General features: G+C 40.6%; 1 protein-coding gene across 1 annotated transcript in view; it reads right to left on the reverse strand.

Annotated features, from left to right (window-relative positions):
• Positions 1-27391, reverse strand: part of lrba (LPS-responsive vesicle trafficking, beach and anchor containing) — a 913498-nt gene that overhangs the window by 679787 nt on the left and 206320 nt on the right. Inside the window, exons 26-29 of the mRNA XM_078541260.1 lie at positions 13576-13703; positions 11541-11648; positions 9504-9672; positions 7808-8255 (exon numbers count right to left, since the gene is read on the reverse strand). Coding sequence (XP_078397386.1) covers positions 7808-8255; positions 9504-9672; positions 11541-11648; positions 13576-13703 — 853 coding nt within the window. The remainder of the gene's footprint in view (positions 1-7807; positions 8256-9503; positions 9673-11540; positions 11649-13575; positions 13704-27391) is intronic.

A 27391-nucleotide genomic window follows, 5' to 3' on the forward strand; every position in this document is an offset into this window, starting at 1 on the left:
AGAGCCGTGCACCTAAGAAGGAAACTTGAAGAAACAATTGTAGAAGCTTCGCTACAGATTTGGAAGCGAAGAATCCACCAGAGTGAGTGGAGGTCCATTACATAAAATTGCAAGATCCCAAGTGATGCAGAGTTAAAGAACCTGATTACAAGATGATGAGCAAAAATTATAAACAAGTTGTACTTACATTATAGAATAGGTGGCGGTCCTAGGGCTCAGCAGATTGTAGCAGTGGTGGCCATGCTGCGCTGAAGTTTTTTTTAAAAATCGGCTGGCAGAGTCAAGGCAGAAAATGCAGGGCACATTAAAAAAATAAGAGAAAAGCCTACAGAGTTCAAGAGAAATTGAACCCTTTTCCGTTGGGAAAAGTAGTTTTTCAGTTTAAAAAAAGGTAGAGCTACTATTCTTCAAGCCCAGTACAGTACAAAAAGCTGGAACTCTGTACCTGGTTTGATTCATTTGTTGCAAAATACAACATCTGCAAAGCAGTTTTTAAAAAATTGAACCAGAAATCTCCCCAGCAACAAGACTCTTAAAAAAAGAGGGAAACCAAATGTATCCTAGCAACTACAGTCTGAGTGAAAATAACGGTTGCTGCACACAGTCTTCAAGAGGCAACTCAATTTAAAGCTGTAACTACAACAAAAGAAAATTGGAAGAGACTCCAGAGAGAGGGTAACTCCACTGAGGGCAACAAAAAGACCTCAGCGTGAGGGCAACAAAAAGACCTCAGCGTGAGGGCAACAAAAAGACCTCAGCGTGAGGGCAACAAAAAGACCTCAGCGTGAGGGCAACAAAAAGACCTCAGCGTGAGGGCAACAAAAAGACCTCAGCGTGAGGGCAACAAAAAGACCTCAGCGTGAGGGCAACAAAAAGACCTCAGCGTGAGGGCAACAAAAAGACCTCAGCGTGAGGGCAACAAAAAGACCTCAGCGTGAGGGCAACAAAAGGCTCCACAGCGAGGGCGACAGAAAACCCGAGAGAGAGGGTGCCAAAAGACCCCAGAGCACGGGATACAGAGTGAGCAGATGGCTGTGAATGAAGGAAAGTTATCTGAGGTAACTTAAAAGAAACAAAATGTGCAAAAAGGAAAATGTTCACATCAGAGCTGAACTGGAAGGTTTGAACCACAAAATTCAAGCTGAGTATATACCTTTGCAAACACATGCTAAACTGCAGCCTTCAATGAACCAAGCTGCTCGAGGTCTGAACAAATTTCACAGGTGACACAAAGGCACCAGGAGGAGATAATGACCCTCAATTCCACTGTCGGCAAATCAAAGCAGGAGTTGGGAGAAGTTGAGAATAGCGCCGCCCATGGTGTGATGCATAGAGTCACATGGTAATAGGCTGAGGGAACAGTCTAGAAAGAACACTCTGGAACCAGCCTGCATGGAGACAACATTCTCTTGCCTGATCATACCTTGGATCTGCAAATAGTTAAAGACTAACAATAAACGGTCCATGTTTAAACAAACAAGTCTCAAGATTTCATTTTCGAGACAGCACTGCACACCATAATACAACACGTACTGTGGATGTACACCCACTATCTAATACAGCACAACTAAATGAGCCTACCACTAGAACACCCATCACTGGGCTAAAATTTCTGGTGACCACTACAATTCTTTTATCAGTATTCATCATCTTCCCCTTCCGATCCTTCCTTGTCATGTGTCATTTCAAAAACCCTATCATTTCATTTCGACAGTTCATCTCATAATGATATTTCAAGTCACATCTGAAGCACCTATTTATCGTTCCTCGGTTATTCCTGGGGTTCATTCTCCTACCATAGTTGTCCAATTCCTGTTGTCTGTTAGAGCTACCAGAAAGGTCTCTGTCCTCATTCCTTTTATTTTGGTTCTTCTTTTGTATTGATGCTTGCGTCCCATAACTAAACGGTCTCAAAATGCTGCCAGCATCAAATCCTCCATCTTTTGTGTTACCGCTCAATGTTCCATTGGTGCTATGAAAGTGACTGGAAACAAATGTTGCCCTAAAATGTTTTTTTAAAGCTTCAGGCAACTGTTCCAAAAGTGTACCTCTTTCTAAGAATCTAACTCCAGTCAAGACCAGGAGCCTATTCAACAATTTGAAGGCAAGCAGTGGATTAGAGACCTCCAAATAGAATTTCTGCAATCTATTACATAACCTGTTAAATGTCCATGATATATTCTTCTATGGAATAACCATCCATCCTTCCAAGTTTATCAAAATCTGACTATACCTCATATGCAGGTAACAGGTCATCTTTCTAATAAATTTTGTCCATAAATTTTAAGAGATTAGGTAACTCTTCCTCAATGTCCAAATGATGAGCCTCGAGTTCTGAAAATACTTTGTGCCTGATCTTGCTTCTGGTGAGAAGCAAACATGTCATGCCATACCTTGCTTTTTCTTTGTATGAACGTAACCCATGCCCATATATCCACTTCATTCTTCCATGGTCATAAGGTTCAGCTTCACAGAACAACAGTGGAAAATCATGCTCTGATATTTCACACTTGGTTTCTGCCATTCTTCTCAAAAGTAACTCCGATAACAATCTTCTGTCTGAAAAGGTACCTTAGTTTCCAATCTTCACACTTAAGCCAACCATCCTCTGCTACTAATGTTAATTGGATCTGTGCCGGTTGCTGAAGTTAAAACTAAGACACAGCAGCTTTCTTTGCTGGAGAGAGTTTATTGACTTAGTTCACAGTCAACACTACTCCAATCCCTCCCCTCACCCCGTGTCCCAGCTATTCCCATTTACAGGTGCACAAATACCCATCACCTGTTTAACAATGTAATTGCCATTAAACCTGAACATTGTAATTAATAAAACATGGACACAAATTGACTGCCACATTTCCTATATTACAACAGTGACTACACATCATTGGCTGAAAAGCGCTTTGAGATGTCCGGTGGTCATGAAAGATGTTATAGAAATACAATACTTTTTTCTCTTAAGTGACAGCTTGAACATATTACTTAAACAAAGTTTTTCACCTAACTGAACGCAGAAAAATACATAGCTTTAAGTTCTTTGCTTTTGGAACATCACACAAAAATACAAGACTGCCTCCTATCCAGGGTTCAGATTTAATTTAAAACAAAGTGCTGGAAACACTCGAAAGTCTAGCTGCGTCTGTGGAAGGAGAAACACAGTTCATCCATAAATGCTGCCAGGCCTGCTGGGTATTTCCAGTGCTGTTTTTATTTCTGATTTCCAGCATACATAGGATTTTGCTTTTATTTCAGATTTATTTTTAAATTCATATGTTCTATAATCAGCATGGTGATTGTTATTACTTGCAAATTAATGGACTTTGACAGTGTGGGGGGCAAGTTAACTAAATCTTGACAAGCTGAAATTTAACATTAGTTTAATCAGCTTAACTTGTATCCTGGTTGCTTACCATATGCAGGACTATTAAATTGCTAACTGCTTTCAAAGTGATGGCAATTGAAAAGCTAAGTTATCCATAAACAGGGTGTTTGCACCAGTAAACAGCTGCCCTAATTTTCAGTAGCAAGTTTAATTCTATTTTACAGTGCAAACTTCTTGCTACTCATGGGCAGATTGATGTCGAACTCCATTTTTTGTGGGGCTAATGGCAGACTGACATAAATCATCCAGTAATTTATGGTGATTCACAGTTCACAGCGTATTATTTGCTGCACAAAAATAATTGGAGCTGCAGGATGTGGTAAACAATCCAACTCACAGGGTTCAACACGAGATGCTCTGCTCCTGCAAATGGGTGTCTCTTGTGTTACTCAGTACATGATAGTTGGCCTAAGACATCCAACTGTTGAACATACTGATCCAATTGTACTGAAAAAACACGGAAATAATAAGGTGCAGAGGACTTGACTACTTTATTCAATACCAATGACACCCAGTATCTGATGTGGAAGTGGCGTTGACATCAAACCAGGGTTCAAAATACATGCGGGCAGAGAGCAAATTCAGCGCCGAAACGACACAAGTAGCCCACAATAAAGCAAAGACAGAGGTGAAAAATTCAAGAAAGGCTCCCCATACAATATTACTTTAGCCAAAAAAAGATTTTGCATTCTTGCATCTGTCCTGATGAGAGCAAGAGGAAATGCATTGACAGCACGTCTCTTTTTTCAGAAATATTCAATATTACTTTACAATATAGCTTCTCCATGGTCTGGGGCTGAACAATTGCAGGCGCTGACATCCTGCTTTGTACTCCTCCAAGAGACAGAATCTATAATTGGAGGAGCATCAAGAGCACGAAGGGGGGAATCTGTGATTGGAGGAGCTAGAGCAGTAGCATGGGAGAAACGGAAGAATTGAAAGCAAAAAAACTTTCCCACAAGCGAGGAAGAGAGAGCGCCAGCGAGAGAGAGACTGAACAAGCAGAGAGGGATTAGGGGAAGAAGGAAGCCACTTAGGGCAAGTGTAGGAGATAGGGTTGCCAACTGTGATTAAATGTATTCCTGGAGGTTTCATTACATGACTTGTCCCCACACTCTTGCCATTAGTTGGCCAACATCTCCATCCTTGTGACGCACTACTGCCTTCCTATGCCAATTGGAAAGCAAAAAGATGCATCACTCAATTGGATAATGCTTGACTATCAGCCAAACAGCCTTTCCCCCCCCATTTTCAATACTTTAATATCCGGTAAAGATAAATGTTCCTATGATTTTTCACCAGGGTTGCACAGAGCTGTGTCCAGGAGGTTAATCTTCAATTCCTGGAGACTCCAGACCAACCATGGAGGGTTGGCCATTGCTCACTTTCCCACTTACAGCTTTTCTTTATTTATGTATATAACTTCCCCACTCTTTTTTAAAAGATATCTTTATATAAGACCATAAGACATAGGAGCAGAAATTAGGCCATTCGGCCCATCGAGTCTGCTCCGCCATTCAATCATGGCTGGTAAGTTTCTCAACCCCATTCTCCCGCCTTCTCCCCGTAACCTTTGATCCCCTTACCAATCAAGAACCTATCTATCTCGGTCTTAAATACACTCAATGACCTGGCCTCCACAGCCTTCTGTGGCAATGAATTCCATAGATTCACCACTCTCTGGCTAAAGAAATTTCTCCTCTATTCTTAAATATCTTTATCTTTCCTTCTAAAACCCCCTTCCTGGGCCTGGCTTTAAAGTTTACAAACTACTGTTGGAATAAAAATAGCCAAACAAAAAAGAAAAAAAAGTTAAATGCTTTCCAGTGGCTTTCTTCCTCTTTTCTATTCCAATTAATTATTTTGAGGGTAAAGCTTAAAGTAGAGTGCTCTGGCATAGAGGGAAAAAAAATATTGTGGGGGAGATCCAGTTTTTTTTGTTCTCCTTGAAATGTTTCTGCCATCAAAGTGTCTGTCTGCATACAAGCCTTTTTTGGCTGTCAGTATACATGTGTTTCTCTTTTTTTTTAAAAAAAAGTTTTGACGTGCAGAAAAGTTGGGAGTCCAGTTGATCCAGAAGAGGCCGACCTTCCGGGCTTTGAGGTCGCTTTAATATCAGCCATTGAAGGAGGAAGACAGGTTGAAGTGGTGAGGTAAATGAAGGAAAGTTGTTTAATTGTTGTTGGCTTCTTCGCTGCCTGTCCAGCACCAAGTCTCTTGTTTCTTTAACATCCTTAAATTGAGACTTCACTTTCAAGTAGTCCATGAAAACCTTTCAAGTAGCCCCCCAAAATCAAAAACTGGCCCTTGAGAAAATCTCAAAAAGAATCGTCAAAAAAAAGACCCTTGCATCATACATCCCAAGCATTGACCAGCATCAAAAGGATTTTTAGTACTCTGTCTTGATGCCAGGTGTATTATGTAAATCTAGGGCAGATTTCAAGACAAGTCGCTGGATTTGTTTTACACAATAGCATTATGAGCTTTTAGCGCTGCATTATTTTACCACCAACTGGTTATTACAGCAGTTCTTCATGCAGCATTTCGTGAAATTAGGCAAATTTAAACCCTATCATGTTTGGGCAACAAATACTTTATGCAGCAATTATCAGGATGAGCAATTGTGAAATAACTTCTGCATTTTATACAGCATTTCTATTTGGCAGGCATTGGCACAGACATGCTGATCCAACTATTGAGACACTTAATTGTTCAACAGAAGCAATATATTGCACTGACCAGCACCAAATGGTATGACTGGAGCTTATCTGGGCCACAGTGTCTGTGGAGATTGATAATTTAATTTGTATCTTAACCATTGCGTCATGGAACAATATGTTATAGAATCAGAATGATAGAATAGGAGGTGGCCATTAGGTCCATCATCCTTGCATTAGCTCTTACCAGCTACCCAATTAGTTCCAAACAATTCACTGCCCTGCAAATTTTTCTTCAGCTATATACCCAATTCATTATTGAATGTCCTTCCGCTACCCTTTCAGTTAATGCATTCCAGATCATCATAACTTGGGGAGACGGCGGTGTAGTGATAATGTCACTGGACTAGTAATCCAATGACATAGACTAATGCTCTAGGGACACAAGTTCAAATCCCACCACAGCAACTGGTGGAATTTGAATTCAGTTAATAGTTCTGGAATATAAAGCCAATCTCAGAAATGGTGACAATGGAACTATCACTGATCATAAAAACCCATCTAGTTCACTCATGTCCTTTAGGGAAGGAATTCTGCCATCCTTATGTGGTCTGGGCTACATGTGACTCTAGACACACAGCACTGTGGTTGACTCTTAAAGACCCTCTGAAATGGCCTAGCAAGCCACTCAGTTCAAGGGCAATTCAGGATGGGCAACAAATGCTGACCTTGTCTGTGATGCCCACAACCCAAGAATAAAGAACATGTGGCACAAAAAAAAACCCAACTCACCTCTACTTTTTCTGCCAATTACCTTAAACCTGTGGCCTCTTTTTGCCAAGCCCTTCTGCCAATGAAAATTCGTAATTTTGAACATCTCTATTAAATCTCTCCTTAAACTTTTCTTCTCCAAGGAGAACAATCTCAATCTAATTTCTTCACTAAACCAAAGTCCCTCATCCCTTTAAGGTTACAAAATCCATATTGTTAAATAAAGAGGTCCTCATGTCATTCAGAGCTTATTTGTTATTTGTTCAAGGAACTTTGAAAATTGGAATATGTCTATCAGTTTTAGGTTTCTACTCAGAAGTATACAACATTTTAAGATATTTTATACCTGTAATAAAGGATGCTGTGGTGCACAATCCACATGCAGACTTCTGGTCCTATGGTATTGCTTATGGAAAGTCAGAGGAGATAATGTTTTGTCCATTCATCCAATAGATTAGGATAAGTATTAAATTCTCTCTCGCTATTACTCTGATCACGTACATTCTTTGTGCTGTTCTGAACCTCCATTATCCAATTTCTCCTGACTCACCTGTACACGGAATGGGTATGTCACAGGCCAAAAATGAAAGTAAGGCGGGCAAGCAGGGAATGAAGCATGTGAGCAGCGAGAACGCAGCAAGGTGAAGCTGTGTTACTATGGCTTTTGGCCCCAAAACTGAACATGGCTACTAGTAGGAATGCAGTTGAAGTATCCTATTAGTCTTGTTTCTGCCTGATTTATTTGCACCCTGAACAGATTTGTTTGGTTGCACTATTTAATCCAGTGTGCTTGAATTCGAAAAAAAATTTTTTATTGAAATACATTATGCAACCATTGAAAGGCAATAATCCGATGGCAGTGCCATTGCATTGCAATCGTATGATCAGGCTCCTGGAGATTTTTTACTTGTTCACGTGATAAGCATAATTTAAAATGAAATAATATAACTTTAACAAAAAATAAAAATCCTTAAAAGTGCGATAACTGTATATTTACCTGTCAAAAGAACGGAATTGCACAGATGGTTCTGCTGCTGCATCTCCAATAACCCCTAAGAAGGCTGGCCCTATAAGTGCCATATCTGCTTCGAGACTATCTGCAGGTGTATTCACCAGACTTCGTAGAATGTCCTTCACACTGACATTTTTGCCTTGGGGTCCAGATGATATAGAGGATGAGGTCTTACTTTCAGATTCACTTCCAATTTCACCTTTACTTTCTTGTGACTGTGACTTCTTCACTTCTGAGGAAAGGGTTGACAATAGTTCACTCATTGCATCTGGGCCAGCACTCACAATCTCAGGCCTTGCCTCATTCCCAGCAGTCAAGTCAGTAGCCGAACTTAAAACCTGTTCTTCTCCAATACCAGAGTCTCTTCGAATTGGTACATTTGCTGCATCATCACTTGGCACTGGAACAGCTATACCTGATGAACCTTCTGCACCTTAGCAGAAAAATAGATTTCAAAGCTTAAACTTAAACATGGTTATAATTTATATTGGAAATTAAATTTTATACTGATATATTTTCAGATGACAGTTTCAGAATTAGAAAAGTAATATACAGACATGAGCTGTGCTATTTTAAACAATACCCTCTCTCAAAAGTTTAGAAAACTATTTTTCTGTCTGGATGGATGGATGAAAGATCATCAACCAGAAACTTTAACTCCATATCTCTCCACTGATGCTGGTTGACCTGCTGAGCTTTTCTAGTATTTTTTTTTTTAATTCAACATGGCAGCCTTGATTGTGACCACAAATTCACTACCCCACCCGATCTCCAATGGGCAAGCATCAGAGAACAAGGGGTTAAATTCCTAACAGGTAATATTTGATACCACGGTGAGCTTCTGACCCCATAACCGCCATCACTAACACCGATTATTTCTATCTCTGTTACATCGCCCGACTTAGCTCCTATCTCAGCTCATCTGCTGCTGAAACTCTTATTCATGCCTTTGTTACCCCTCGACTCAACTATTTCAATGCATTCCTAGCTGGTCTCACACATTCTACCCACCATAAACTTGAGGTCATGCAAAACTCTGTTTCTAGTGTCTTAACTCACACCAAATCTTGTTCCCTCATCCCCTGTGCTCGCATTTGCTTTCAATCTAGCAACATCTCGACTTTAAAATTCTCACCCTCATTTTTAAATTTCTTCATAGCCTTGCCCCTCCCCATCTCTACAATTTCCACTTGCCTCAGTCTTCTGAGCTATCTGCACTCATCTAATTTTGCCTCTTCAGCATCCCTGATTTTAATTGGTCTACCATTGGTGTTTGTGCCTTCAGTTGTCTCGTCCATAAGCATGGGAATTCCATCAGTAAACTTATCTACTTCTCATTCCTCCTTTAAGATGCTTCTTAAAACCTACCTCTCTGACCAACCTCACGGCCAGCTACCCTAATACTGCCTTACGTGGCTTGGTGTCAAATGTTGCTAAGAAATCATCCTGTGAAGCACCTAGGGGAGTCTTATTACATGAAAGATGCTATATAAATACAAGTTGTGTTATAAAAGAAAATTAACATCCACAGGTCTGTAATCACAGTTGGCATTGTAAACATAGAATTTTTTTTTTGTAGATAATGTATTTAATCAAAAATTAACTGGGAAAAATCACACAATACTCATTTATTAGATACTGTGTATAAAAGTATACAACAGGCTATGTTCATAAATCTAACCTGTGGTTGAAGTAGTCCCATCTGCATTGTTAGTGCTTCTGGCAGACTGACTACGGGATAGCTTTCTTTCCTTCTGAGGTTCCAGGATTTCTCTATATTTTGATACCATCAATACAGAGATGAAATACACCACAGCCAAGGCTAGAAACTGGGCCTGTTTGCTATCCTCCTGTAGAATTAAAACAATTTAAATACAGTTCTGCTGTGCATAGATCACTTCAATTAAGTATATAAAAATGAAAGAAAATTACTATAGAGTAAATTTCACACAATAGGCAAATGAAATTAAAAACAAGTATTTGGATCACTTAATGTAGTTGAATCCAACGCTATTTCTCAAATTATGTATATACCAAATACTTGAATTCCAAGCCGCAATTTTAAAATCCACCAAAAACTGATAGTTTTACACAAATTATTCACGTAATTTCAGTTCTTAAAGTAGCTAGCTTGCTTTTTTGCTAAGTTAAAAAAATATCTGCATTGAAACCTGCACATAATTTAAACAGAAGCATTAAAAACAACAAACCATGATATTTTGGCATGGTTTTGAAAAATAATCAGATCTAATTATTTATTATTATTAATGCAATTATAGTCACTGTTTATTCTTTTTCCTTTCTTTCACAGCCATCATTTTCTACATAGAGGGCCTGAATTTCCTTTGGTGACTGTTGAACTGTCTACCCTGTAAGCAAGTTCACCTAACCCCATCGGAATTTCTGGGATCAGGGTATTTGCATAAATTGGTCAGGTCAGTAAAACTGAGCAACAGTATTATTTGTAATAAAAACAAAATACTGTGTTTGCTGGAAATCTGAAATAAAAACAAGGGGCTAGAAATGCTCAGCAGGTCTGGCAACATCTGTGGAGAGAGAAACAGAGTTAATGTTTTGAGTCAAATTAGACTCTCCTTCAGAACAGTATTGTGTGGCTGGGCCCAGAAAGGGTCTAAATAAATTTTGTCTCTCTTTTTCCAAAAAGCTGGATTCTTCATTGCAGTCAATCGCTATGGAATTGACTACAGAGAAGAAACCCTCTGGCACCCTTAGCAATGCTAGATATCAAAAAAACACACATTCCTTTTGCTCGTCATTGGTAAGGACACAAATAAGGAACTTACCATGTCGGCTTCAAAATTCCTGTATTTGCATGCACCCATCAATTTGCAGATGGGCATATCATGCATCCACCCACCAATGGTTGTTAAATTTCAATGGCCAGGACGGGGAGCTTCATTGATTCTCAGCCCAATTTTTTTACCCCACCTCCTCCAAATACAGTATTCAAACACCGGAAAAGGCTAAGGAAAATTGGTTGTTTAAATATTTCACTGTTACAAGGTTTACGAACATTGTGATCAACCAGTTGCCCCAACTCCAATTTTTCTTCCCATCAACAAATTGTGTCCCCAACTTCTTCCAGGTGGACCAAAATGTGGAGAATCACAGGAGAAAGTCCACATCATAACACTTTCTGGCATGGTTGATGAGTGCACAAGCTACTGATTATTCAATATTATAATTTTAATTCACAGAAATAGCAACATAATAACATCTATAAAGTGCCAGTTCTGTAAAATTCCTTCCTTCTAACCTCCATATGGCATCTCCTGGATCACAAAAAACACAGATGCACTAATTTGCCACAGAACTGAATGAGCTTACCATCAGTGATTTAAATCTAATATGAAACTGCCTTACCATCATAATTTGAACCCAATGCATTCTAAGCAATATTTATAAATTTGTTTGCAGGCATCAAAGGAAAGGCCTTATTTATTACATGTTCCTTTGTACCCTGAGGCCACTTCATGCAATTAAGAGTCAGTCATCTAATGCAGGACTGAAGGTACATACAGGTCTGACCAGGTAGGCTTGGTAGGGATGGCAGTTTCCCTACCCCAAAAGACATTTGTCAAACAGTTGGGTTTTTCATACAACCTTTTGAAACAAGCCTTTTAGAGGTTAATTGTAATTGCTCATGAAAATTACTTAGCAAGATAAAAATAACTAAAAATCACAATGTGAAACTTACAACATCTCTGAATACCACTGCTCGAAGTCGATTGATGTCCATATCTTGCAACAATCGGTCATAATCTCTTATTGGTGAAATACCACCTGTTACAGCATCACTAGAACTCTAAAATAAACAAATAGGAAACTGTCACAAACCATATTCCGCAAATAAAAAGCGCATTATAAATCAAAACAATTTATTCCGAAATTTATTAATTTGTGCGACAAATCTATCACTAAACAGTTTTTTTCTGTACACATTTTTGTTAAATTCTCCCTTTTATCAAATTTATCCTCCTTCGAGTGACAACTGGGTGGTGGATTGTTAGAACATTGCCCTATTACTCTGAGGGCTTGATTTAAATCCAGACAAATAAGGTTTTTGGGAGGTGCAGGGTGGCGATAAAGAGACAACGTCAGGCTTTACTTCCATCAGCACAATTAATCGATAGAAGTAAATAATTAGATGAGAATGACTTCAATCAGTGTGTGGACAGACCAGTACAACTGTGACTTTTTTACAATTCGACAATAAATTCTACTCTTTACCCACCACCCTGCATTCAAAATGTGAATCCCAAGAGCAGAAACAGGCTGCTACAGATTATCAGATCCTGTTCTTAGCCAGACAAATCCTAAAAGGACAGGCAACTCTCTATACCCATTCCCATTGCAAATCTCCTAGAAGGAGGGTACAGTGTGGCACTGGTTAAAATCTAACTGTTCCGTAGATCTAGGAATGAGCTGAGAATACCCATACTCCAAATGCAGTTATGTTTGTCTTTTTCATTAACTTCAGAAATCTATACAATTAAGCTGTGCCTATTGATCTTGTATACAATGCCATGCCATATTTCAAAATTAAGTGCTGTGGAATTAATTTGTAAATAAATGGTTTTATAACGTGTTTAATACATGTTTTATATCAAAAATTACTTCATTTATTGAATGGGTTGAAATCATTGAATAAGTTTAAAAAGACTGAACAACAGCATTTTAAGTGACTTAAACAGCAGCCCTAAAATGACTGAACATTCACTTAGCTGTACTCTTAAATTACAAAGCCATCAGCAAGGTGATGGATTGTCTAGAAGTAGCCCACCAGAGACAATTAACTTAGATGAGTGTGAATGTTCTATCTCCTGAACCATTCACAAAACATCCAGACATAACCTGTGTATTCAACTGGGTGTGGACCAAGCCATGAGACCCAATCATTTTAGACAATGGTCCCCAGCTGAGAAGGGAACTCCACTGGTCATAACCTCATCATTTTTAATCAATGGACCTGGAATCAGCTTGCTATGACCACATTTGGGTGACTGGCCAGTTTGCGAAGAGAAGATTGTGTGATAAGCAAGTTAACCCTCTGTGTTTATATCCAGGCCAGTCAGAGTGACACCAGAAATACCCTGAGTGGGCACCCTCTCTCGCTAGCCATCCTGCAAGCTTGTGCCCTGACTGTTTTTTGACCAGCGGCATGTTGTAGGCAGCATCTTAAATATCAACCCGGCAGCTGCTGACTCCAGAAGAAAAGGCAGAAATCATCCATCAACATCTTTAAATCGCCTTGATGCAGAATCTGGAAAGACCATTGAGCCCCGTCTGAAGCCATCCAAATCATCAATCTACAGGGATCCATATACAACTGACTTTTTTGGACTCAAATAATTTAACCTACCCTCCCAATGTGTAACTTAGTTGTGTGTATGTGTTTGTGCGTGAACTCTTGCATGCATGTGAGAGAGTTGGAGCATTTTTATATTTTATTTAGATTGGGTGTTAAATACAATAAACACTATTGTCTTTTCTTTTAAAATGTACAAGTAAACCTGTCAATATGTGTCTTTTACAGTCACAGTACTTAAAATGGTTAAACACAAGCAAATTCTTCAAAAACACCTGTTGCGATCAACTGAGGGGTGGAAAGAGGGGGGAAACCATTCTACCACTTCTCACCTGACTGTAACACACAACAGTTATCTAGCGAACAGATGAAAAATACTTCCATTTATCTGGGTCAGTGTTCTGTCTATAAATAATACACTTGCCTTGGCTGTTGACTTTGCACTTCCAATGAGGCTTTGCATTGTTTTTTGAGCTTTTGCGCTAACAGCACCAGCCTTTGCTCGGCATACTTGCTGACATTCCAAACAGTTTCTGACTGCCACAGCGCACACTGCCATTGGAGGGAGAGAAAATAAAAAGTCAGATTATAGGTGACTAAACAGGAAGACATTTTTTAGATATGAATCTCAAATACCTGCAAAGAAAATCATTTTTACACTAGTCAAAAGAAAACTAGTGCCAATGATAATTTTGCATTTGTACATTGTACTGATTATTTAAGTCTATTGGCACTCCCAGTAAAGACTATGGGTAATTTGAATGGTCTTCCTTTCACCTGCAACATGTCTCTCTCCTGCTCGCCATAAATCTATATTCTCACTGTTAGCCAATTTTGACAGCAATTGAATTAAGTCTCCACACTGGCCTTTCATGTAATTATTAAACATTGCCAATCTGCTGCCTGTTTCCAGCATGCCAGTCAAATTTCCTGGTGAAGGGGCATTCCCAATCTTCCGCAAAGTCCAAAACCAATTCAATCCTCATATTACTCTCAATATTATAGTCACACCATAGATTCGCTGGAGGGAAATCAGAGGCATTTGGAAGCATGAGAAGCATTAAGTGCTCAGATAGCAATCTGGAAAATTACATGGGAATGGAAGGCAGGAATTATAAACTTGAGAAGGAAAAAGTATGAAGCAAGTAAAGGAATGTAAGTTATTCATTCTTCCCCAAATAATGAAATTTCAGAGTTTCAATCATGTATTTTTGGTACACCCAGAACATCTATATCATAATCCCTGAAACAGGAGGCTTTAAATTAATCTTCCCTTTTGGAAAAACATACAGATAGTGTTATGATTACCATAGAGACCAATAACCTTTAAAGAGAAATTCAAATTTTCAGTGAATAGCTGAATGAATTACATCAAGAATTCACATTTTAAAACTTTTACTGTAACAAATGGCTGAAGAGCACCATTAACTAAACCCTATTCTCTTTTTTGTAGGCAGTTTATACTTTCGACTATGGGGAAGAGATGCCCCATTTAACTTTCAGCACAATCAAAAAATTTCAATTAAGGGACAGCGTAACTTATAGCCATAAGTGGATGAGGCTAAAATTATTCTCAGATACCAAGGGCTTTTTTCCTTTTTACTTTCCCAGCCAGGGATTTTCTAATCCCAGAACTGCCTTTCACTAAGGAGATTAAGGCGTAGATCCCTTCCTCTAATGCCAAACTAGGCAAATCTTCCAGCCTCCTTTAAATCCTCACACACTCAGTCTTCAATCTGAGTGTAAGCTCCCACCTGCATTTTGCATGGTCAATGATACAGTCAGATTTTCTCTGTTTAAGGTGCAAACCTGGCTGCTTCTAGCTCTTGCTTTATCTCTCAGATGGCTGTAGACCACACAAGACAAAAACTGCAAAAAGCTCTGTCTGTCTGTGATATTCGATTTATATATTTTATTTAAGTCTGTTACCTAATGTCAAAAATGGCTCCCTCTACCCTCTTCCCCACGGCAATGGGAATCACATTAGCTTTGTGACTAATTAGCATTTCTACTTAGATATCTTTGATACCAACTCCCTTTCACCTTAGAAGTAAAGGGATAGCTTACAGCAGCACTGTTTACAGCTTGATACCCATAACGCCTTTCTCAGACTTTGGGAGACTCAGGGTCTACTCATGGTATACTCAGATACTGTGGTCATTATCTTATAGAAGAAATACTTGCACTTTCTTCTCAGTAAAATAATCCGAGTCTTCTTTTGATCTATAACAATCAAACCACCCAGGCTCATCATCAGGCAGACTCCAGAACAGGTCACATGACTCCCTTCATTTACGTCAAATTTAGGACACAGCCCCAATATATAATCTTATAAACCTCATAATTGCAACACATACAGGTGATGTCAAAAATTCAGGCCTTCTGTCAATTCCTTAAGTTCAGTGATCCCGAAAAGTGATCTGTTCAGTTTACCTACTATAGGGCTATAAAAGTCCCTACAAGGACTCATACAAGGTGATGTCAAAAGGATGGTTTTTTTAACATTATCTTTCGCACATATATCACATAAATCTCTCCAAAGGCAGAGTGAGTTAACAGGAGATGCAGTTTCATGCAAATCTTTATTCCAAAGTAAGGTGATACACACAGAACAATAGGTATAGTTAAGAGTCATTTAGTTCACTAACTTTATGTAATGAAAAATATTAAAAAGGCGTCTAATTCTGCACATTGCCATAATGGTGTTTCACCATGGAATGACTCGGTTCGAGTATAAAATAAAGGGAGAGCCTCTAAAGGAGGTGCAGGAACAGAGGGGCCTCAGTGTATATGTACATAGGTAATTGAAGATGGCAGGGCATGTTGAGAGATCAGTGAATAAAGCATATGGTATCTTAGGCTTTATTAATAGGGGCATTGAGCACAAGAGTAAGGAGGTCATGTTGAACTTGTATAAGACATTAGTTAGGCCTCATCTGGAGTACTGCGTTCTGTTCTGGGCACCACACTTGAGGAAGGATGTGAAGGCATTGGAGAGAGTACAGAGGAGATTCACAAGAATGATTCCAGGGATAAAGAACTGTAGCTATGAGGATAGGTTAGAGAGGTTGGGACGGTTTTCCTTGGAGAAAAGGCAGCTGAGAGGAGACTCGATAGAGGTATTCAAGATCCTGAGCAGTATGGACAGGGTAAAGAGTGAGAAACTGTTCCCACTCGAGAACATCAAGAACTAGAGTGCACAGATTCAAAATAATTGGCAAAAGGAGTAAATGTGATGTGGGGAAAAAATTTTCTCCCAGAGGGCGGTTGGAGTCTGGAACAATTTCCTGAAAGAGTGGTGGAGGCAGGTTCGATCAAGGTATTCAAAAGGGAATTGAATTGCTACGTGAAAAGAGAGAATGTGCAAGGTTACAGCGATAAGGCAGGGGAGAGGGGCTAGGTGGAATGCTCTTTCAGAGATCCAGTGCAGACTCAATGGGCCAAATGGCCTCCTTCTGCACTATAAAGATGCTGTGAAGTTCCTGCCCAATGTTCCATATGAAAAGTTTGAGTTTCTTTTGGAATACAGGTTGGAAGAATGGGGTCTTGAAAGACTAGTGCTCAGATCTGTAGGGCTTGGCAATGAGGTGGGAGGCCTAACAATTGTGTTGAAATGCATTTAAGGACAACTGCTGATTTACTGATTTAAATAAAGTATTTGGATTGTAGTTGTAAGAAACAATGCACATTCATTCAACTTTCCATTTAAAAACAAGCAATCATTTTCTGGAAGCTCATGGAGCACCACCATTGGTGCTACATTATTTCTACATATCACATGGCGTTCTGGCAAACCATTTTATGACTGTTCATGGGTGAAGTTCACTGTTCTGGGCTGTTTTCAGTCTTCGTTTTCAATTATATCCTCTTATGCATCAAGCTACTGCCACAAATATCAAAAAAAGTAGTAACAGAAAAGTAACAGCAGAATTACAAAACACGTACATACCTAACAGCTAATACACTCGATACTCCTACCCGAAAGCTTCTAACCTGAAACATCCAAACTACATTCATCTGTGTATTCTTCCTGATAGTGCATACACTAGGCACTGGTGCCCTGCATGCAGGAAGGAAAACAAGTACTTGACGTTATAGTGGCATGGAACACAATGCATTTCAATGCATGTAATATCTGAAAACAGGTACTGTATTAAACTTACCTTTTTAGCACTAGAATTTAGCACTAGAATTATGCACTGTTCTTGGGAGATTTAAACCTGACAAATACTTAGATTTAGAATACATGAATTCAATATCCTACTGGTTAGGCCTTTGCTAATAAGAAAGGAACAAGTATCCTTTATAATATGACAGGAAGGGCCTCAATGGTTTTACACATCATATACATGAATGATGTCAACTGTAAAAGATTCAGACTAACCAATATAAGTTGAGTCAGTCCAGAATAGCATTTCCATTAGAACATTCATATAGCCATTCAAATTTAGACACCTTTGAAGCCATCATCTAAAGTACTGACACAAACATGATTCCTTGCAAGCTCTGTAGAAACTACCTTATAAATTTTTAATTGTATTAAATAAACTCGAGCACTGAGGAACACAGCAAAATCTTTTCCTGTCCATTCTTTTAATGGATTAAAAGGAAATAGAACACTGACACATTAACATTCAATCATATTTTACAACTTGGCAAAATGAAGAATGTTATTTTCAAGTTTTACATTCATATAAAATGGGTAGTGATGCATTAATATAATAATAGAGATTAAAATGACAAATATTTTAAAACATGCCTAAACTTGATTTTGAAATGAAATTTACATGTGTTGTAGATTACCTAATGTACAAACGTATTTTTTTAAAAATTACATAGAAACCTTATCAATAAAAAGGTCACGCAGAGAAACAGAGTTGCATGAAACTCAATAACAAATTGGAACAGGGTCGCACAAAGGTAGCTCAAAGAGAGCCAGTGTACAATGTTACTGCAATTAGCAGTCATTCTCACATGTTGTGTGAGAAGTGACTACAATTTATATTTAAAACAAAATGTGAAACCAATCCACAAAAGGAGATATAAGGTCAGATGACCAAAAGTTTTAAGGAGTATCTTAAAAGAGGTAAGTGAGGTAGAGAGACGGAGAGGCACAGGAAAGGAATTCCAAAGCTTAAGGCCTACGCAACTGAAGGCATGGCCATCAATGGTGGCGCAATTAAAATCGGGGATGCACAAAAGGCCAGAATTAGATAAACGTAAGATATCTGAGGGTGATAGAGCTGGAAGAGATTACAGAGATAGGAAGTGGCAGGACCATCGAGGGGTTTGAAAACAAGGATGAGAACTTTAAAACCAAATGTTGCTTGACAGGGGACCAATGTAGGTCAGCAAGCACAGGGGTGATTGGTGATTTGGACTAGGTGCAAGTTAAGACATGGGTAGCAGGGCTTTGGGTGACCTTAAGTTTATGGAGGGTGGAATGTGGGAAACCAGCCAGAAGTGCATTGGAAAATGTTATGGAGATGGAAATAGGCAGTCAACAGCTAAGGGCAAATGTGACACTAAAGTTGAGAACAGACTGGCTTAATCTCAGACTGTTGCCAGAGAGAGGGATGAAGTCAGTGGCTAGGGAACAGATTTTGGAGCAGGGACTAAAAACATTGACTTCAGTCTTTCCAATATTTAATTGGAGGAAATTTCTGCTCATCCAACGTGAAATGTTGAATAATCAGTCTGATAATTTAGCAACATTGGTGGAGTTGAGAGAGGCAGTGGTGAGGGAGAGTTGGGTGTTGTCAGCATACATGTGAAAACTTATACTGTGCTTTTGGATCATGTCACCAAGGGTCAGTATGTAGATGAGAAAGGGAATGGGGCCAAGGAAAGCTCCTTATGGGGCACGAGAGGTAACAGTATGGGAGCAAGAGGAGATGCAATTGCAAGGGATATGCTGGCTACAATTAGACGGATAAGAATGAAACTGGCAAGAGCTGTCCCACGCAGCTGGACAGCAGTGGGAAGGTGGTGGAAGAAAGTGGTGTGGTCAACTGTGTCAAAGGCTGCAAACAGGTCAAGGAGGGAGAACCAAAACCTTGGTGCTGTACATAATTCACATACAGAAAGGAACTATGCTGTTATTCTTTCATTATATTCACATATCAATTTAGTTCAATTAGTTAGCACTCTTGAAGGTTGTGGATTCAATCTCTGCCACAGAGAAATGTGCATACATTGATAAAGTATTGCTTTCTCAGAGGTGATATTTTTCAAATGAGATGTCAAACCAGGGATCCATCTGCCTTTCTAGATGAATGCAAAGATCTCATGTTTCATGAATGCTCTTCAAGGAAGGGAGCCTGAAATCGTTCACAGTGCTCCAGTCCCACACTACATGGTTAACTCCCAAGATCCTCTCAAGTGGCCTACAATCACTACTCATGAATGCTACCAACACTCTCTGGGTATCTAGAGTTGGGTGAATCCACTAAATAGAGTGGCAACAGGAATTTGGTGACAGCGGGAATAAGATGCAGAGGGGCTAGGAGCTGCCAAGTAACTTAAACCAAGTAGTGACAAGAGACATAGAATAATTAATGAATCCTACAGGATTGGAGAGGAATTTGGAGTGGGAGGTGAGGGAACCAGTTGTCGTCGTCGTTGTCCATGTTGGTACCAACAACACTGATAGGACTAGAAAGGAGGTTCTGCTGAAAGAATTTGAACAGTTAGGAGCTAAATTAAAAAGCAGAGCCTACAAGGTAATAATCTCGGAATTACTACCTGAGCCACGAGCAAACTGGCATAGGGTAAATAAAGGCAAGGAGTTAAATGCGTGACTCAAAGATTGGTGTGGGAGGAATGGATTTCAGTTCCTGAGGCACTGGCACCAGTACTGGGGTAGAAGGGAGCTGTTCCGGCGTGACTGGCTTCACTCGAATCGTGTTGGGGCCAGTATCCTGGCAAATCGAATAGCTAGGGCTGTTGAGGGGGCTTTAAACTAAATAGAGGGGGGATTGTGGGGGGGGGGGTTCTGGAGAGGGGCTATGTAGGTATACAAAGTAAAAGGATATGGCAACATTGCAGGGCAGCTACTTAGGTAAGGATGCCCAGGGTGTGACAGGAAGGGACAGAGTTTAAGTCAGAATTTGCTCAGACCCAGAGAGGAAACCTGAGCAGTTTAGCTGCACAAATGAGACACCCTTGGATCAGGATCATGACACACATGCTGGTGGTGGCGCAGTTGGTAATCTGGCTTGGATTCGAATGTGGGGCTCGTAGCCGGCAGCGACACCAACGTGCGCTGACGAGAGATCCAGAGAGAAGGCCTGAGCAGTTTAGCTGCACAAAGAGATATAACCAGGATAACGTATGTAAAGTAGAAACTTGTTTTGTGTTATGGAGAGATAACCTGTTTGCATTCACAAGGAATATGTCACTGTAATGTGGGTGCAGCAGAAGCTTAATTAGCTTTACAAACTAAGTGTTTATTTCAACCAGCGACTGGTCTAGTCTTCTAATGAGACATCAATACTGTAATTGTCGAATACTGTTTGTGGTCATATGGCAAACTGGATACCTGAGTAACAAGCACAATTGTAAAGTGTATAAATACGTAAAGCAAGCTTCGATCATCAAACAGTCTCTCTCTTGAGCTATATCCCTGTATGCATATTAGTAAAATAAAGTCTTTGCCTTGTTTGGGCCTTTAACCATCTCCGTGCCGAGTGTCACTTGATACACTACCATAATTGCAGGGTAATCTACAAGTGGCTGGGGAAATTGGACGATCCAGACACACCAAGTTGGTGAGTACCTTTATTTACCACTCATAGGTAGGATGTCAGTCTGGCGGCTGGATGAACAGACCACCGAGATCAAATTTGGAGACAGCAAGGTGAAACAAGACAAAAAGGGTAGTGTGCAGAGCCGCTGGGGTAGGTTAGAGCCATTGCATGACAGGTGGGCCAGAATCATGGCGGGGGGAAGAGACCAGAGCCGTTGTATAAAAAGGGCCAGAAGCAAGGTGCGGCCGAGAGAATAGGAAAGGGGCACACGGGGTGGAAAAGGGGAATAGGAGAAGTGATCCTCCGGCAACAGTGGAAATAAGGTTACAAAAGTATATCTGTAAGAAGTTAAAGCCAAGTGAGACTTAGTTAAGTGACAAAAACAAAAATTGCTGGAAAAACTCAACATCTGACAGCATCTGAGGAGAGGAGAGTTAATGTTTCGAGTCCGTATCACTCTTCATCAGAACTAAAGAGAAATAGAAATGAGGTGAAATATAAGCTGTTTAAGGGGGGGTGGGACAGGTGGAGCTGGATAGAGGGCCAGTGATAGATGGAGGCAAAGGAGAGATTGCTAAAGATGTCATAAACAAAAGGTGAAAGGGGTGTTGGCGGTGGTGATATTAGCTAAAGGATGTGCTAATGGTGACATTAAGAGTAGAAAGCAGGGTAGGCAAGTGACAGATGGCCCGAGTGGGGGTGGGGTGGGGTGAAGGGATTGAAATAGGCTAAAAGGTGGAGATAAAACAATGGATGGAAATAAATTTTAAAAATAATAATAGAAGTAGGTGGGAAAAGAAAAATATATATATAAAAAATATATAATTATTAGAAAAAAGGGGATCAAAAAGGGGGTGAGGGTGGAGGAGAGAGTTCATGATCTGAAGTTGTTGAATTCAATGTTAAATCCGGAAGGCTGTAAAGTGCCTAATTGGAAGATGAGGTGCTGTTCCTCCAGTTTGCGTTGAGCTTCACTGGAACTTTGCAGCAGGCCAAGGGTAGACATGTGGGCACGAGAGCAAGGTGCTGTGTTGAAATGGCAAGCGACAGGAAGGTCTGGGTCATGCTTGCGGACAGGCCGAAGGTGTTCCGCAAAGCGGTCACCCAGTTTGCGTTTGGTCTCTCCAATGTAGAGACCGCATTGGGAGCAGCGAATGCAATAGACTAAATTGAGGGAAGTGCAAGTGAAATGCTGCTTCACTTGAAAAGTGTGTTTGGGCCCTTGGACGGTGAGGAAGGGGAAAGTAAAGGGGCAAGTGTTGCACCTTCTGCGGTTGCATGGGAAGGTGCCGTGGGAGGGGGTTGAGGTGTAGGAGGTGATGGAGGAGTGGACCAGGGTGTCTCGGAGGCAATGGCCCTTTTGGAATGCCGGGGGGGAGGGGAGATGTGTTTGGTGGTGGCATCATGCTGGAGTTGGCGGAAATGGCAGAGGATGATCCTTTGAATGCGGAAGCTGGTGGGGTGATAAGTGAGGACAAGGTAAAGGGAAATACCTAATTCAGAGGATCCATTAGGACGTGTTGAGGGGTGGACTGAGTCATCCCAAAGGCTGAAGAAGATAGAAAAGGCAGTGTGGTTGTATAGATACAACTATCAACGCCGTAAAGATCAGTGTAAGATATTAAACTCAGACAAGAAGTAGAGGCCCTGAGGAAACAAGCCTTAGACAGGGAGGCATTAGTTAACCGTTTGACAAAGGAACTTGAGGAACTAAAGACAGAAAGGGCCACTGAACAGTCAGGGCATGGACAGACCATGAGCTATTATCAGGGCCAGGTCTGTAAGGTCAAGGAAGAGAGAAACCAGTATCGGAGATTACATTATGAAGTCGAGGCACAGGCTTAGGACTTGAAGGCTAAGTGTGAGGGTATGAAGGCGGCTTACCATTTGGTAAAGGAACAGAAAAGGGACAAGGTCCCTTTTGAAGTAGAGATGTTGTCTCATCAAGAGGCCCATATACTGCTCACTGATTTCCTGGAGGAGGGAGACAGGGTCCCTTTTGAAAAAGTTGTGTTCATCCAAGAATGAGAGCTAGAGAATTTAAATGCAGGGCATGCAAGAGAATTTGGGACTTAAAAGCGGAAATGGGCAGGCAACAGGTACTGGTCCCGGCTGAGATAAGAAGAAATGAGCTCCTCTGTCAGCAAGACCATGGTCCAGCTGTTTGCGTAAGGTTGAGAAACTTTGGGGTTAAAGAAAATGGTTAGGGAAGGAAAATAATAAGTTGACAGACCCACAGTGTAGTTAAAATGGTTAGGGGAAAGAAAGAAATTAAGTTGATAGACTCACAGTATAGTGCTGTGTGAACAGTAAAAGAAACCTTGTGTATATGAATGGATTCAGTTTTTGTTTGTGTGTTTTAAATCCAATTGTGTTGTTCTCTTGTGCTGAGTGAGGGAGAGGGAGGGAGTGAGAGGGAGAGAGAGAGGGGGGGGGAGGAGAGGGAGGGAGAGCGAGAGACTGGGTCTTTTGTCTTTTTGATTTCTCTGTGCATTTGTAGGCCAGTGTCTGTGCCACTTAAAGGTTGTTTAACCACTTGTGGTCTGTTTCTATATGTGGTTTTAAATCAGTTGGTTGTTTAGTCTTCTTTTTTCAATTGGTGTAAGTGCAAAAGAAGTTATGATAACATGAATATCAGATTGTTTAAAAAAAGCGATTGTGTTCTTTGTTGTGAGAAAGAAAGAGATAAAGTGGGTCCTCTCCCATGCCGTGTGAGACTGCTGTTAGGTTTAGATTTTGTCTGAAGTTAGGATGTTGTGCTGTGAAAATTCACCTCGAGTTTCTACTTACAGCTGTTCCAAAAGATACCTTGAAGAGAGACCACCTTGGGAACCCAGGATTTAAGTTATTTTCTTTTGTTTCTTTGTAAAACATGTGCTACATTCATTGATTTGAGTTGATAAAGTTAATTCAAGGAAGATTGTGGAGATGGAATTGGAAGCTTCCAAAAAGGAGAGAATGCGTGATAAAGATTTTGTGTGGGTGAGTATGTTTTAAAATTACTCCTGAAACTGTGATTTTTATAGGAGTAAGTTTTATTACTTTTGAGTTTAAGTAAATTTCACAATGAGAATTTTGATCCATCTTGAAAGGGAGTGAATGAAGTAAAATCTTCAAGCTATGAACCTAGAGTCATGATTCCTGGCTAGAATCATGATTCCAGGGTATTTTGATTAATATGCAGGAATTTTAATCCAGATACGAACTCACATGTGAGAATGAGTTAGTTTTAATGTCCAATCAGGTAGATTGGATTTTGGGATACTTGAATTGATCATGGCTAATCCTAAACTGGATTGGTGCTGGTTTAGAAACTTGTTACAAAGTTTAAAGATTTGGAAATTTTGTCCCTAGAAAAAAGAAAAATTTTAGATTGGCTATTGCTAATTGGAACTTGAGCTCAGACTGCCAAAAGTAGGCGGGGGGAAAAAAAGGAGAGCTTGGAATGTTAAACAATTGGAAGAGTGATTTAAAATACTGTCCGAGGAGAATGTTAAGAAATCTCAGTGTGGAAAAGGTATGAGAATTTAAAAAGGTAGAAACAGTTTCTGTTTTTAAAATTTATTTGTATTGGGCATGACAGAATTTTAAGCTTCTCAATTGTTGTATATGTTTGGACAAATTAACCCATTCTGCTGAGAAAAATGCATCTTATGTATTTTTCTTATAGGTAGAATGCGAGTGGAACAAGGTCTGCAGTAGCTTTGAGAATTTATCTGCAGATTTTCAACACCACAGTAATAGTCATGGACTAAAGACTTTTTTTTAAAAAAAGAAAACTTAAGAAGAATTTGGCCTTAACCCCTTCAGGCCATTGGTTATTTCCCAAAACAAAGTGCTCGAGTATGGGAAATCTGATGTAAACACAATGAGTATCAGCCTTTTCAAAACCAGTAGGTCTGGGCACAAGAAGAATTGATGAATTAATTTGAGTTCATACCAGTTGGTATTCTAAACATTGAGGAAAAATTACCTGAAATTCAAAGGAATTCTAGGAAAATAAAAAAGACATACATAGACAGCCTAGGTGGTCTCTACGGATATAAAAAAAGGGGTTTCTTTTGAGGATGAAGTTAATTAAATATTAAAAGAAATCTGTCAGCCCAACAACACCAGTCACAACTTAAAAGGTGTAAGGAACTTAACAAGGACTAACTGGTGACGACCGGGAAATCCGCATGTGCTTGATATTCACAGGATGATTGCTTTGAGAATACTGATACTCACCCACAGACTACTCCACGGACACCTAGATGTTAAATACATCAATGCAGACACCACAACGGTATACACCGCGACAAAATATGCGTTGTGTAGGCAAGGGTACCTGAACAGAACCAAGCGGGTATGGATATGTATGGAGCGCACCCTAGCTACCATGATGTTCATGGGGTGGGGCAGGGGAATGGGTGGCATTGCATGGATGACACCAACATGGTGAGTGTGTGCATCATAAGGGGCCTTAATGTCTGTCAACTTACTAATATGCCAACAAGCTCAGACCTGACCTGCCCCAATGTGACAGCAATCAGGGGATTTATTCCAGGGTATCCCATGTGGGTAGTGTGCTGGGAAAAGCAGCCCTCAACCATTGCACACATTCCAACGACTTGGGTCCCGGGTCCTACTGCTACTACTAAAAGACCCCAAAGGTGTCCAACAACATGGCTCAGACCACAGCACGGGCTGGTTTTGAGAAGTGCAGATAAAATCTTGTTTGAAAAGGTACAGTATGAAATAGTATTGGTGATATTGAACATAAACCAGACAGGAATCCCAGTATGGTATGGGGATAAAACAAGTGAGTTCTACCACAAATTGCTGGACAAGGTGGTTTTGGAGGCGAAAAGGACACACCAATGTCTGGGCAGTGTATAGCCACTATCGTTGCCAATGCAATGTGTTGAATGGCCTGGGGGCCGTGTATTGGGCAGGTACATCCACTGTCAATGCCTTGGACATAGTCGGGCTAAGTGACAGACATGGCCGCTAACATCCACACTGCAGACCTTAATGATAAAAGCCAATGTGCTGGGTGGCAGATTGGGAGGCACCGGGGAAGGTCTGGCTGGTACCGTGTTAAAGGCATATATGTCCTAGAAAGTCACGCACACACCATCAATGAACTTCTCCAAGTGGTGGACAATATCACTGTACTGGTGAGAGGTGACAAATATGTACAGCTTACAGATTGCGGATAATAGAAGAGGCACACCATAACCTGGAACAGCTACATATTGGGGATCTGCCAGATTGGCTATCAGACAGAACTTTGCAGGGGTGGATGCCTAAAGGTAGTAACTGTTCCACCTGTATGCTCAGCGGGCTCACGGGGGCCTACTCAGCCACAGCACATTGTGTCACACCACACCTGGGGCTAGTGGGGATAGTGGTACCTATTCCGAAGGTAGAGGGAGAAATGGGGGTACCAGTAAATGAGGTAGAGAATCTAGGGATTATATAGGAAGGGAAACTATTGAAGTACCACTCTACTCCTACCTGGGCAATTAAGCGGGGCAGGGTGATGAGGGGTATTTCACTACAAGGATGTAGAGAGGGGGGGAATGCTGTAGTCTGCCCACACCCTGCAGGGGTGGGGAATAAAACAATGTGCATGTTTAACTTAACTTTGAATTATACTATCAATTTCCAGCGTAGAACATGAGCCAACCCAAATGGCATGCCATGGACACAGAGAATGTAACCACCAGCGAAGGGTCGTTCTACTATGGCCCTGTGCTCTTCTCCACCAACTATGAGCTTCTGCTTCAGACCAGAAGCTCCGGCAACCATCAGACATATGCCAATAGCATATGTGTGCCCTCCGCAGAAGGAGTGACTGAATGTGACTGACGACATTAAGAATGAACTGATAAGGTATCTGGAACACGATGGGGTATCCATTCCCTGGTTACCAGAGCAAGTGGAGGAGTAATGGAAGGAGGCCCAAGGGGCAGTAAAAAGGTTTTATCAGATCTGCCAGGGATTGCGGCAATTAGAGCATGAGGTGGAGTTCAAATTGGCCAAAGAACCATGGTGGCAGAGACTCTGGGACTAGGGTAACAATGTGGAAATACGTCCTTGGATCAGGATCATGTCACACACGCTGGTGGTGGCGCAGTAGGTGATCTTGGTTGGACTTGAATGTGGGGCTCATTGCTGGCATCGACGCCAGCATGTGGTGACGAGAGACCCAGAGAAGAGACCTGAGCAGCTTAGCTCCACAAAGAGATATAACCACGATAATGTATGTAAAGTAGAAACTCGTTTTGTGTTATGGAGAGATAATTGCTGCGAATGGGAACCTGTTTGCATTCAGAAGGAACATGTCACTGTAATGCGGGTGCAGCAGAAGCTTAATTAGCTTTACAAAGGAAGTATTTATTTCAACCAGAGAGGTGTAGCCTTCTAATGAGGCATTGATACTGTAATTGTCGAGTAGTTTGTGATCATGTGACAAACTGGATACCTGAGTAACAAGCACAATTGTAA

The sequence above is a fragment of the Cetorhinus maximus genome, chromosome 1 (genome assembly GCF_964194155.1).
Source record: "Cetorhinus maximus chromosome 1, sCetMax3.hap1.1, whole genome shotgun sequence".
NCBI lineage: Eukaryota > Metazoa > Chordata > Chondrichthyes > Lamniformes > Cetorhinidae > Cetorhinus > Cetorhinus maximus.